This window comes from Arabidopsis thaliana, chromosome 3 (assembly GCF_000001735.4).
Source record: "Arabidopsis thaliana chromosome 3, partial sequence".
NCBI classification, from domain to species: domain Eukaryota; kingdom Viridiplantae; phylum Streptophyta; class Magnoliopsida; order Brassicales; family Brassicaceae; genus Arabidopsis; species Arabidopsis thaliana.
Window position 1 is genome coordinate 19,097,680 of NC_003074.8, and position 12,898 is coordinate 19,110,577.

At 41.3% G+C, this 12,898-nt stretch overlaps 5 protein-coding genes and 1 pseudogene across 12 annotated transcripts; 4 read left to right on the forward strand and 2 right to left on the reverse strand.

Moving 5' to 3' along the window:
- Positions 1-42: 42 nt before the first annotated feature.
- AT3G51470 (Protein phosphatase 2C family protein) lies at positions 43-2,170 on the reverse strand. 2 transcript variants are annotated; one of them, NM_115006.3, is made up of 3 exons: positions 1,419-1,596; positions 1,078-1,254; positions 43-1,006 (listed from the first exon to the last, which is right to left on the reverse strand). In NM_115006.3, exons 1-3 carry the CDS (start codon positions 1,563-1,565, stop codon positions 245-247), a joined length of 1,086 nt encoding a protein of 361 aa, NP_190715.1. In that variant the 5' UTR covers positions 1,566-1,596; the 3' UTR covers positions 43-244. The 2 variants fall into 2 exon arrangements, with proteins under 2 accessions (NP_190715.1, NP_001327475.1); NM_001339515.1 differs by having other exon boundaries at positions 1,078-2,170.
- Positions 1,771-2,828, forward strand: AT3G51478 (annotated as a pseudogene). Its single transcript has 2 exons — positions 1,771-1,866; positions 2,134-2,828.
- Positions 2,829-2,996: 168 nt separating this feature from the next.
- On the forward strand, positions 2,997-7,165 carry GLR3.6 (glutamate receptor 3.6). Of its 4 annotated transcripts, NM_115007.4 has the most exons (7): positions 2,997-3,457; positions 3,556-3,835; positions 4,119-5,434; positions 5,533-5,810; positions 5,902-5,933; positions 6,023-6,429; positions 6,583-7,165. In NM_115007.4, exons 2-7 carry the CDS (start codon positions 3,577-3,579, stop codon positions 7,000-7,002), a joined length of 2,712 nt encoding a protein of 903 aa, NP_190716.3. In that variant the 5' UTR covers positions 2,997-3,457; positions 3,556-3,576; the 3' UTR covers positions 7,003-7,165. The 4 variants fall into 4 exon arrangements, with proteins under 4 accessions (NP_190716.3, NP_001326367.1, NP_001326368.1 ...); NM_001339516.1 differs by having other exon boundaries at positions 3,556-5,434; positions 6,583-7,146; NM_001339517.1 differs by lacking the exon at positions 6,583-7,165 and having other exon boundaries at positions 6,023-6,483.
- A 40-nt stretch (positions 7,166-7,205) lies between these two features.
- TMT3 (tonoplast monosaccharide transporter3) lies at positions 7,206-10,118 on the reverse strand (the record flags this gene model as incomplete). Of its 3 annotated transcripts, none has more annotated exons than NM_001203125.1 (5): positions 7,206-7,795; positions 7,882-8,069; positions 8,156-9,078; positions 9,152-9,718; positions 9,805-10,118. In NM_001203125.1, the coding sequence occupies 5 exons, from the start codon at positions 9,881-9,883 to the stop codon at positions 7,339-7,341; spliced, it is 2,214 nt and encodes a 737-aa protein (NP_001190054.1). The 3 variants fall into 3 exon arrangements, with proteins under 3 accessions (NP_001190054.1, NP_001327612.1, NP_190717.1); NM_115008.1 differs by having other exon boundaries at positions 7,339-7,795; positions 7,906-8,069; positions 9,805-9,883; NM_001339519.1 differs by having other exon boundaries at positions 9,152-10,118.
- A 282-nt stretch (positions 10,119-10,400) lies between these two features.
- On the forward strand, positions 10,401-11,238 carry AT3G51500 (uncharacterized protein). Its single transcript, NM_115009.4, has 2 exons — positions 10,401-10,529; positions 10,672-11,238. The coding sequence occupies exon 2, from the start codon at positions 10,674-10,676 to the stop codon at positions 11,022-11,024; it is 351 nt and encodes a 116-aa protein (NP_190718.1). The 5' UTR covers positions 10,401-10,529; positions 10,672-10,673; the 3' UTR covers positions 11,025-11,238.
- A 72-nt stretch (positions 11,239-11,310) lies between these two features.
- Positions 11,311-12,693, forward strand: AT3G51510 (uncharacterized protein). Its single transcript, NM_115010.3, has 3 exons — positions 11,311-11,789; positions 11,891-12,007; positions 12,086-12,693. The coding sequence occupies exons 1-3, from the start codon at positions 11,439-11,441 to the stop codon at positions 12,161-12,163; spliced, it is 546 nt and encodes a 181-aa protein (NP_190719.1). The 5' UTR covers positions 11,311-11,438; the 3' UTR covers positions 12,164-12,693.
- The last annotated feature ends 205 nt before the right edge of the window (positions 12,694-12,898 follow it).

The following is a 12,898-nucleotide window of genomic DNA, read 5'->3' on the forward strand; positions in this document are numbered from 1 at the left end:
AAAAAGAGGCCTCACAAGTTCAAGAAGCAGTTCAATGAGGCATTTTTAAATTATGAAACCAAATATTAATCATTTAAATATGGTTAAGATCTACAGTACAAAAAATGGAATCAATCAAAACTTGGAAAAACCAGAGAAAAAAGCACACAACCTTGAATATCTCTCTGACTTTCCTATCAAAAGAGGAAACAAAAAAAGAATAAAGTAACTCTTCTTACCTTTTTCCAACTTGCTCTCAGTTCCTTCACAACTCGTTCAAAACACCTTTGAGGAGATCCAATCCCTCTGCAGAGATGCTCCTCCTCTTATGCGACTTGGGAATCTCAATCCGAGGAGGCGCTTCGGGCGAGAAACAGACAACCACTACAGTAAGATTGTCACAGCTGTTTCGTTGAAGAGCCTCCTTAACCAAAGCTTGAGAGCATCTCTCAGGATCATTATGCTGCATCAGCTCCCTCCTCACCATCGTCACTGCACACTGGCTACTCATCACATCCCAGAGTCCATCACAGCCCATTATAAGATACTCATCCTCTTCCGTCAGCACAATCTCTTCCAGCTCAGGCTCGCAGCTGAGCGGGCAGAGTGAACCTTTAGTTCCCTTAATGTGCCAATCTCCTAAGGCTCGAGCCACAGATAGCTGCCCGTTAAGGTAACCATCGTAGATCACACCTCCAAGCTTCTCAATACGTAGCCGCTCGGAAGTACAGTTAGGTTTGTGGTCCTTTGATAACTCAATGGCTCTGCCTCGTTTCCCAAGCACCGCTCTGGAGTCACCAGCGTTTGCAATCAACATAGTCTTGTCCAAAATGAGAGCAGTGAGTGCAGTAGTGCCAGAGGATCTATCAAGAGAAGAAGCATCAGCCAAAGCATGATCAGTCTTCACAAAAGCACTCCTTGTTGCCTTCTTTGTGCTGGTTGGGAAATGTTTGTCTTCCATTACAAGCTTCATAATGTTCTTTTTTGTGAATGATGCAGCATCAACACCTCCGTGTCCATCAAACACCTTCATAAACAAACAATCATTTTAAAAAAGAGAACTTTTTTGAAATATTCGATGAAGCAAATCTTATATACCCCATAGAAAGCTCCAGTGGATGATCCAATATACTCAGTGAGATCATCAACACAAATGAATTCATCTTCCATTGATTGTTTTGGTCCTTTATCAGACCAACTTCCAGATCTAAACACAGGCTGGAATGTTGAATTTACTCCTTCCGGAGATTTTGCACCAAATCTCTCATCTCCTTCCTGCAAACAAATCATTTTCACATTGTAAGTTTCAAACTTTGGATTGTTTTTGAGTCACGAGATCCGATCTAAGCTACATTATCTTATCTGTTCGTGACCGTGCAATTACAATCACAAGCATTTGAATTTAAAAAAAAAAAAAAGCAAAGAAGAGATGAACCAACGTAATCGGTCAACCAGGCAGTGCTGTTGCAATGGCGCATTGCAGAGATGTTTCTTGGAGGTTTCCCAGAGGAACTGAGATTCGTCATTTTGTCATCTGCGACTTCCAATGTGTTGATCATCGGAGAAACTTCAGTCACCGGTGCCATTTCCAGATTCCGATCAAAAGCTTTCTTTTTTTGTCAGAGTCATCTCTTTTAAATTATAAAAATAGCTTCTTTCTTCTTCTTCCTCCTTATTTTACTCACCAATCAGCTCTCTGGATGCCACGTGTGCTTCCAATCTCCATATTTTTTTTTTAGTTTGAATATAAAAGAGAATTAAATCTTTTATTAGTTTCCCATTAGCGAAAGATGAAGATTGTGTCTGGGTTTTACTCTCAAGCAAACCCATTTCTTTTTGGTGGTGTCGTCGGAGTCTTTGTATCATTTTACTTAGAGAACCCTAATGGTACATTTTTTCATTTCTGCTCCGATTTTTGTTGGTTTGTTTGTTGCTATCTACTTTACAGAAAATGACAACATTTTTGTGAATTTCGGTCTCTATAGTGCTACAATTAGCCATTAAACAATTGCAAAAGCTCGCATTTGTAGGGGTATTAGATAGCAAAAAAAGTGTTGACTTGAGATGTTTGTTTATGCGCACTAACTCGATTGTGTAAAAGCTGAGTTTTTTTTCAAGTATCTATCATCTGAGTGGTCTTTTTGGTATTTGAAGGAGCTTCTGATTTTGATGTGGAAGTAATCATATGAGATTGATAGTAAGTTGGGGAGATATGAATTGATGGTTCCACTGAGACACAAGGATATGAGTGAGTGAGAGTTGAATCTGTGAACGAGTTATGGACTGTATGCTTATGACACTGTATGGCTGCTTGCTTACGCCATTGATGATTTTGAGAGCATCTTACAGGTTGACAGAATCGGCTTAACCGCTAGGATAAAGTTTACTAGAGACAGGAACCTTGTAAATCCAGCTTTTGATTTGCTTAATGTCATTGGCACTGGTTACAGGACCATTGGTTACTGGTATAATAATTTAGGCTTGTCTGTGACGCCGACTGACGAGCTGGAGAACACATCCTTTTCGGGACAGAAGCTTCATAGTGTTGTCTGGCCATGACAGAATTTGAACAATGGAAGGCATTTGAGGAGTGGAGTTCCAAATCGTTCCGAAGAGGTTGTCTCAGTCAAAAGCAACGGGATGATCTCTGGCTTCTGTGTTGATGTTTTCATTGCTGCTCTCAACTTATTACCTTATGCAGTCCCGTTTGAGCTTTTAGCTTTTGGGAGTGGTCATGACAATCCAAGCAACTCTGAGCTAGTGCGCTTGATAAGGACTGGGGTGAGTACATAAGCACTCTTTTAGAACTTGTTTTGATGATCCCTCTGTTAGCATAACTCAATAATAAGTATACCTCTTTGTTGATCAAAACTCTGTTTGTAAAATAGTAAATCATTTCGATTAATGAATATTTAAAGTTTAATATTTTATTAGTTTCTCTTCTTCTTTTTGTCACTTTCATCTTCCTCAGTCCTCACGCTTGTACATATTATACAGTAGACAAAAGCTTGAACGAAATATGAAGGTTGTGTCTGGCTTTTTGATCAACCTTTGAATCAATTTCCAAAACCCTTAAGGTATACACTTTTTTTTATCTCGGTCTCTATGGAAAAGCTTTGATTTTGTGAATCTGGGTTTCTTTCTTTCTACATTTAGCCAATTATCACTTTTTAGGGTATAGAAAGCCAAAAAAGGTGTTCACTTGAGAGTTTCTTTTTGCGCACTAACTTGATTGCGTGAAAGCTGAGATTTTTCATCTGAGTGGTATGTTTAGTATTTGAAGGAGCTTCTCACTGTGATGTGGAAGTAATCATATGAGATTAGAAGTGGGTTGGGGGAAATATGAAGGATTTGAGTGAGTGAGAGTTGAATCTGTGAGTACCATTACATAAAGAAGATCTCCACTTTACACCTACTATAATGGGCACTCAATTACTTCCTCCACCATTGCCTCATGCTTAGTGAGAGAAAGTGACAGGTCAAGCATCTTTCTTCCCTCAAACATTCTATATCTGCTCGTAATGGTGGCTAAATTCAGTGACTTGACCTTCCTCTCTTTTTTACTTTGTGAAACAGGAATCTCCTGAAATTGAGAAGATGAAGTGGTTTCTGCTTATGCTCATCATCTGCAATGCTGTTCCTTTACAAGGACTCACCAAAATTGTCTCTGCGAGACCCCAAGTTGTGAACATCGGTTCGGTTTTCACATTTAATTCTCTCATTGGTAAAGTCATCAAAGTTGCTATGGATGCTGCTGTTGAAGACGTCAATGCTAGCCCCAGCATTCTTAACACCACTACACTTAGGATCATCATGCATGACACCAAATACAATGGATTCATGAGCATCATGGAACGTAAGTGAGACAACTCTGTGATTATTGGATGATTATTATGTGTTTGTCTGTCGAGGTTCAATCATTTCCTTTTTATGTTTTGCTCACGGATTATTCGAAAGGTCTCTACTCCTCTGGTCTTCTTTACCTTTGAATCAACTTTTTATGCTCGCTGATTCATTTTCATGTCTTGGATTGTTCTGCTATCTACTTTAGGTTATGATACTGCAACATGCAAGTATACTCATGTCCATATTCTGGTATCCGGTTAACTGACTGATTGTTTTATGTATCATATTAAAAGCTCTGCAGTTCATGGAATCTGAGACAGTGGCCATAATTGGCCCTCAGAGATCTACGACCGCCCGTGTAGTAGCTCATGTTGCAACAGAACTAAAAATTCCTATACTATCCTTCTCTGCCACAGACCCTACTATGTCTCCTCTGCAGTTCCCTTTCTTCATCAGAACTTCACAAAATGATCTCTTTCAGATGGCCGCCATAGCAGATATTGTTCAATTCTATGGTTGGAGAGAGGTGGTAGCAATATACGGCGATGATGATTATGGCCGAAATGGGGTAGCTGCCTTGGGAGACAGGTTATCAGAGAAGCGCTGCAGAATCTCATACAAAGCAGCTTTGCCCCCCGCACCTACCAGAGAGAATATCACCGATTTGCTGATTAAGGTAGCTTTGAGTGAGTCAAGGATTATCGTCGTTCACGCTTCTTTCATCTGGGGCCTAGAGTTGTTCAATGTGGCTCGGAATCTTGGTATGATGAGCACTGGTTATGTGTGGATTGCTACCAACTGGCTTTCTACAATTATAGACACAGACTCTCCTCTCCCATTGGACACCATAAATAACATTCAAGGGGTCATTACACTGCGCCTGCACACTCCCAACTCTATCATGAAGCAGAACTTCGTTCAAAGGTGGCATAACTTAACTCATGTTGGACTTAGCACTTATGCACTGTATGCTTATGACACTGTCTGGCTGCTTGCTCAGGCGATTGATGATTTCTTCAAAAAAGGTGGAAACGTTTCCTTTTCGAAGAATCCGATTATATCTGAGCTTGGGGGTGGAAACTTGCACCTTGATGCTCTGAAAGTCTTTGATGGAGGAAAGATATTTCTTGAGAGCATCTTACAGGTTGATAGAATTGGCTTAACCGGTAGGATGAAGTTTACTAGTGACAGAAACCTTGTAAATCCAGCATTTGATGTGCTTAATGTCATTGGCACTGGTTACACGACTATTGGTTACTGGTTTAATCATTCAGGCTTGTCTGTGATGCCGGCTGACGAGATGGAGAACACATCTTTTTCGGGACAGAAGCTTCATAGTGTTGTCTGGCCAGGACATTCAATAAAAATACCACGTGGCTGGGTGTTCTCGAACAATGGAAGGCATTTGAGGATTGGAGTTCCAAATCGTTACAGGTTCGAAGAGGTAGTCTCAGTTAAAAGCAATGGGATGATCACTGGCTTCTGTGTGGATGTCTTCATTGCCGCTATTAACTTATTACCTTACGCAGTCCCATTTGAGCTTGTAGCTTTTGGGAATGGTCATGACAACCCAAGTAACTCTGAGCTTGTGCGCTTGATAACGACTGGGGTGAGTACATAAGCACTCTTTTAGAACCTGTTCTGTTGATGGCTCTGTTGGTGGGTGTGTATTTGACATATTTTGTGGCTCAAAAATCTTTTTCACAGGTCTATGATGCAGGTGTTGGTGATATCACCATCATAACAGAGAGAACCAAAATGGCAGATTTTACTCAGCCGTATGTGGAGTCAGGGCTAGTGGTGGTGGCTCCTGTTCGGAAGTTGGGCTCCAGTGCTATGGCGTTCTTGAGGCCGTTCACACCCCAGATGTGGCTTATTGCAGCTGCGTCTTTCCTCATAGTCGGTGCTGTCATTTGGTGTCTTGAGCACAAACACAATGACGAGTTTCGAGGCCCTCCTCGTAGACAAGTGATCACTACTTTCTGGTGAAAACATAATAAGCTCCAACTGGATGAACGTAATTCCAAACACTACAATTTTTTCTCTGAAATATGTCGTTGTTTACTTGTCTTGCAGGTTTAGCTTTTCAACTCTTTTCTTCTCTCATAGTAAGTGTACTGCCCACACCCCCTATTCTATCTTAAGTTGTTTTCCATTTTTAAATTGGTTTCCAATTTTCTCTGCTGAATTTATACAGGAGAGACTACCACCAGCAACCTAGGAAGAATAGTGCTGATAATATGGCTATTCGTAGTTCTCATAATTAACTCTAGTTATACCGCAAGCCTCACGTCAATCCTCACAGTTCATCAGCTGTCTTCACCAATTAAAGGCATAGAAACTTTGCAAACAAACCATGATCCTATTGGGTATCCACAAGGCTCCTTTGTCAGAGACTATCTGATCCACGAACTCAATATCCATGTGTCAAGACTTGTCCCTCTCCGGTCTCCAGAGGAATATGATAAGGCCTTGAGAGATGGTCCTGGGAAAGGTGGTGTTGCGGCTGTTGTTGATGAACGTGCTTACATAGAGCTTTTCCTCTCAAACAGATGTGAGTTCGGCATAGTTGGTCAAGAGTTCACGAAAAACGGATGGGGATTTGTGAGTATTGTTCTGAATATAAACAACTCCCTACTTGTTTGATGATAGATAATTAAGGAAGAAACATCAGGAAGTTCTTCCATGCATAACTTTTTAGAATTTGATAATGCGATAGTGATTTATGATATGTATTTTTTCTCTCCCACTGTTCAGGCATTTCCGCGTAACTCGCCATTGGCTGTGGACGTCTCCGCTGCAATTTTGCAGCTATCAGAAAATGGAGATATGCAGAGAATTCGGGACAAATGGTTGCTTAGAAAAGCTTGCTCTCTGCAAGGCGCAGAGATAGAAGTGGATAGGCTGGAGCTTAAGAGCTTTTGGGGATTATTTGTGGTGTGTGGAGTGGCATGTGTTCTTGCTCTTGCAGTGTATACAGTGTTGATGATACGTCAGTTTGGACAGCAATGCCCTGAAGAAGCAGAAGGGTCGATCAGGAGAAGAAGCTCACCATCCGCGCGTATCCACTCCTTTCTCTCCTTTGTAAAAGAGAAAGAAGAAGACGCCAAGGCTAGGTCCTCTAGGGAAAGGCAGCTTGAAGATATCTCTGCAAATGGTTCAAGTCGCTGCAACTAAAGTATTTCCAGCAAATTAGTTGCACCAAAGAGACCTCATAATGGCTCTAGTATGTACATATCCCTCTTTGTTGTTACACTGTTTGTATTTAATCTCCTGGTGATTTGACTTGTACAACAAAAAAATAAAAATTTGGTTAATGTCTAGATCTCATCTCATGGTTACAAATGTGAAGAACTCCCAATTTGCAGCTACAACACCAAGAATCCAGGAAAGCTTTATACAGCCTGAAGAAGCATGCTAGAAGACCAAACAAATGGTATGGATTTGTTATTATTAATGTTCTCAACTTCAAATACAGCAGGAATGTTGAAAAAGACAGCAGAGAATAGAAAGTCATCCATCAGAGAGAAATGAAGCTGCAGCGTCTTGCTGTTTTGCACCGACGGAGAAGAACTCAGAGATAACTTCAAGGGGCATTCCCTTTGTCTCTGGTACCTTGAGGTACACAAAAACCCACGCGACAGCACAGACGATTGCATAAATGCCAAAGACTCCTGCGATGCCAATGGATTTGAGCATGACTGGGAGAGTGTAAGTGACGATTATGTCACAGATCCAGAAAGTGAGGGCACATATGGTGATGCAGAGACCGCGCACAGAAGTAGGGAATATCTCTGAGCAGAGGATGTTTGGAATTGCCCCAAAACCCATCACGAAACAGCTTAGGTACACCGTAACACTTGCTGTCGATATCAACGCGTTTATTGAACCTCCAAGATTCACTAAGCTTCCTATCACCAGTGTTACCAGCGACAGTATTAGAATGGGGATAGTCGAAAGCATCAGAGACCTGCAATCACGCTTCTGGTATTGTTACTCTTTCAAATTATACCATTCAGCTATAAAAAAAGAGAAGGGAAAGCAGAGAAAACTCGCCTTCTGCCAGTTACATCCATTAACCTCATGGAGACAAGAATGCAGGGAAGCATCAAGAGTGTGGTTAAGGCGCTTATGAGAAGCGATGCAGACTCTGCACTTATTCCAAGGTTTGTCAAAAGACTTGACACACCTGTTTCTTCCAATATTTGAGGTGTATAATACATCACTCCATTTATTCCTGCAAACTGCAAACATGCTTCTTTTCCGTTATTTACTTCCTTATTTGTTTTGTCTCTTTACTACAGACAAAGATCTGGGAAAAAAACATTACCTGTTGCAGTATCTGAAGCCCAACTCCAACCATCAAAGCTCTCTTAACCCCTGGTTCTTTCAGCTCCCTCCAGCCTGGACCATCCTTAACCTCCTTTGGCAACATTGCGGTCTCGCCTTTACCTCCTGGCATCATCGAAGCTTGGCTCACAAGTGCAGCAGCCTGAACGTATCCATTCACCTGATCATGACCATCACCCTCTGGGTGGAAGGAGAGAAGTGATCCACGTCGCGAAAAAGGAATGTTGTTGGTGTTGTTGTTGGCGGTTTCCTCGTGAATATACATTCTCTGTAACCCTCCATTGACTCTCTTACCATCTGCACCAACCTTGTCATTATACTTCCACGCCAATTGCCATCCACCGCCTATGCTTGTAGCCGTCGCTGTCTCACCCACGTTTGCCATAAACAAGCTGCTCTGTCGCCTATGCATGGTACCAACGGTCCGCTGGTGGTAGTCATCCGGCTCAGTGGTTTGCGGAGAAAGCAGAGGACTGTTTAAGTTTTCATCTTGGTCAGAACTATCTTCATTGTTTCTCTCTGGATCCCACTGGGACTCCTGCCTTCCCATCATTCCCAGTATACTTCCCATATTGGGGAAGAGCATGCTGCGGGATGATGCGTTCATGTTCTCGGAAGGGAGATTCTCATGAATGCTACCAAAGAGAGTGACAAGTGGGTCCATGAGGGATCCGCCACGCGGTAACATGCTGCCTTGTCGGGAAGCCAATGCGAGAGAACTCTGTCCTTTCACTGGCTTAGCCATCCATGACTGTCCATCCTCTGGACCATATAGTTTTATCTGATCTTTCCTCGGCAGTTCATTTCCACCCTCGTTTTCCTCGTTGTCTGGTCCAATCACATATTCTTCTATCGACGTGTCTTTTCCCACCCCAAGCCCTTCAACCAGCAGAGCAAGCTCGCCTAAATCATACCCCGAGTTAGTATAAGTTCAAAGATCGATAATCTAGAGGTCTTAGTGTTCATCAAGACAAACCTGAAACATCTTCTCTGCCACGGAGTCTCTGCAGAACCTGTCTAGCTTCATCCATACGGCCTTTGCTGACAAGCCACCTTGGAGATTCAGGCAAGAAGAAAGCCGCAAGTACAAAGTAGGCAATGGACGGAATTGACAAAACACCAAGCATCAGCCTCCAGCTTGGTGATTCTTGAAGCGACATCCCAAACACAAGACAATACGACAAAAACATCCCACCGGATCCACAAAACTGCGGGAAAGTGTTGAGTAATCCTCTGATCTCAGAAGGTGCGGTCTCAGAGATGTAGATTGGGACGAGAGTGACAGCTAAACCGATCCCAAAACCATCAAGAAGCCTTGCGAAAAGGAGAACGTAGACATTGGGAGACCAAAACATAACAATGCTACTCAGAAAATAGAGAACAGAGGAGAGTATAAGCATTGATCGCCTTCCTACTTTGTCAGAGACAGGACCAGAGAAAGTTGTGATCAAAGTGGCTCCAATGAGAGACATTGCCACGATCAGTCCTTCTATCTTTGGTTCTTTCTCCAAATGAAATTCTTTCTTAATGTAAATTACAGCTCCTGCCACCAAGAATCAACATCAAATCATAGTGAGATTTCGTTAGTATGCAAAGGAAAAAGAAAGAGAAATATAGAAAGAGAGATACCTGCAATGGTGGCATTGTCCCAGCCCTGCAACATATTCCCTATCGCAGCGGCTAAAGCAACAAGCACTACACTCCTCATCTTTTTCTCTTTTACAGTGATTTTACTTTCCACGAATCAATAATTCTGTTGATAGAACATCATATGTTTCTTTCCCTTCTGCAATGTCCCAGATTCATTTCACAAACCAAAAAAACGAGTTGTTAAAGATATTTTAGTGATTAATCAAAGCATGTAGCAGTTTGAGAAGTGGTAATAACGGTAGGAGAGTGAAAAAGAGTTGGTCAAGCAGAGAGATATAAGGAGAAAGTGACATTGTTATTTTGACCGATTCTTAAGTCTTTTATATAATGGAATTACCTGATAAACAAAACAAAAAGGAAATATTACAACAACTACTTAACCATATGAGGATCACATTTCTTCTTAATCACACAAATGTCTAAATACAGTTGAGTTTGGAAACCTCTAGTCGGTCCAGAGTGTCTTACGCTTTTGGACCTTTGGTCAGCCAATTATTGCAATCTTTAAAATCAGACCGGACATTAAAACCGGTATAATGTCTAAGCCCCTTTAACGGGGTTTTACGGTTTGAAGTCAATGTCGGTTCTACACTAAAAATCATAAAAGCCAAACCGAACTCAATCTTCTTCCCGCAACTTCATAATCTGCTTTCCCAATTCTCTCTCGTCGGCGAAGGTCCTGTGAAACCCTAGACAAATCGCAGGTAAGTTCGACTGTAGAAATACACACTGATATCTCAATTTATGTTCTATTCTCTGCTTTTGAATTGAGACCATCGAATTCCATTGTTTCTCTGATGCTTTTTTAATCTCACAAAATTGTTAATTTTGATGATCTTTGAGCAGAGATGCAAGATTCAAAGATTCCACCTTTCTCTGAAGCAAAAAGAATGAAGATTCCTACTCCAAAACAACCCTTGACTCAACTACCACCACGTATCGGGAAAAAAGTTTCAAATCGGAGCAAATCGAACCAGGTTCATGCGATTTCACATCAACTTGAGATGTCTCCAAATTCAGATTCATCTCCAGGAAACGAGTACAGAGCACTGAGACGCAAGTATTTGCTGCTAGAGGAAGATAGTTTCGCGTTGGAGAGAGAGTTAAAGGAAGCAGAGGATGAGGTTAAAGCACTTGAAGATGAGAAACTTGAGCTCTTGGACAAACTCGTTGTTATGGAAGGTTTAGTTGATCCTTGATTCTATAGCTTAGCACTTGTTTTATTTGCCACATTCATATGTAAAAAATCGCCTTATCTAGTAACATTGTTTCTGCTTATATAACTTATAAGCTTTTGTTGTGTGTTGAGAGAATTGGAGATGGTAAAGAAAACTGTTGTGTTCACTTGTTGTGTCTTTCGAGTTAATACAATGGTTTGGGAGTAAAGACTTAAACTTGCTACAGTTTTTACTAGATTCTAGTGCTAAATTTAACCAAAACTGTGACCAAATGTCGTTTATTTGCACCACGTGTCCTTCATCCACAACAGAATGATGATGGATTAGATATTTCTATTCAAAAACTATAACGTGTGGCTGCAAATCGATTCACCGCTTCAGACTCTGTTTTAGACCAAAGTCGAGTGAGTGCTTTCATCTTCTTCTTAAGCATCTATGGCCGCGTCTCTAACATCTCTTCCGACCGGTTTTTGTCTTAGCCATGGTGATGAATGTTGCAACCGTTCACCTACCAAATCACCATTTCCAGGCCATCATCCTCTGGCTGGGAGGAGGAAGGGTCACTTGCTCCATTACGAACGTAGTACAGTGAGGAGATTGGTTGTGACGGCGGCGACGGAGGGATCTAAAAAATCTAAAGAAAGTGAACCGTCTTGGGCGAATCCTGACTCAGATGAGCCACCTCCTTGGGCTAGAAACGAAGGTCGTTCTTCTACGTCCCAAGAGAGCTTTGAGGTTCCTTTCTTTGTTTATCTGCTAGCTTCCGCGATTACTGCCATTGCTGCTGTATGCTTCTTCTTCTCTCTCTTTCACTCCTTTTGTTGTTTGCATTGCTGATTCTCATATCAAAGATGTTATCTTAATTATGCATCGTTTGGTCACTGTAGATTGGTTCTGTTTTCGAGTACACAAGCAAGAATCCAGTTTTCGGGATCTTGGAATCTGACAGCATCTTTTATACTCCTGTGCTTGGATTCTTTGCTCTTACTGGAATCCCCACTTCTGTGAGTTCCTTGTCTCTCTCTTTTCGTTTTTATCCATTTGATCTGTATCAGCTGAAAAAATGGTTTTTTTGCGTTCAGGTGTTCCTATGGTTCAAATCCGTTGAAGCTGCTAATAAGGAAGCTCAAGAACAAGATAAAAGAGATGGCTTTCTTTAAAATCCTTTTGTGTGATTCTGCAACTCATACAGTGATGATTGTTGTCTCCACATATACTTTGAATATAATTCTGCATTTACAAAGGAGCTTGCTTCTGTTCACTGTTTATCACCCGCTAGATTTTGTTTGTAATTTCAACAATATGCCATGTTCCAACGAGTAAGTGCCTGAAATTCGATGATCAGCTGTCCTCTCTTTTATTTGCCCCTGTGAAAGATATGAATCCACAAAGAATTCGATATGCCATCCTGCGGTTTGAATGTCTGAAGCTGATGGTAATGTCACCATTTGTTCAATGAGTTGATATTCAGATCAACAATTTGTTCTGGAAAGACATTGCCTGCTTTCATTTGTTGGTAGGAGATTGGAGTCAAAATATCAGTTGAAAGTTAATTCCTTGGCGCTTGAAGATTGTGCTTGAGCAGAGGCTGTTTCCGGGGAATGATCACATACAAAATCATGTGTTTAATTGGTTTGTCTATGAATGTATTTTCAGTTGAATATAAGTCGAGCTCTAGGCTCAATTTAGCAGCCAGAAGTGATACCTTTGGAAGGAAGATATCTAATTGGTAAGCAAAAACTGTTAAAAGCACTTACATACAGATAAATCAATGTCCTTTGGCCCAATATTAGCTTTAACAAAGGCTTAACCTTTTGAAAACTCCAGTTAGGCAATAATTATTACGGGTCAAATGACAAAGAATGAACCTTGTCGGGCTCTTTAAAGATGGGTTG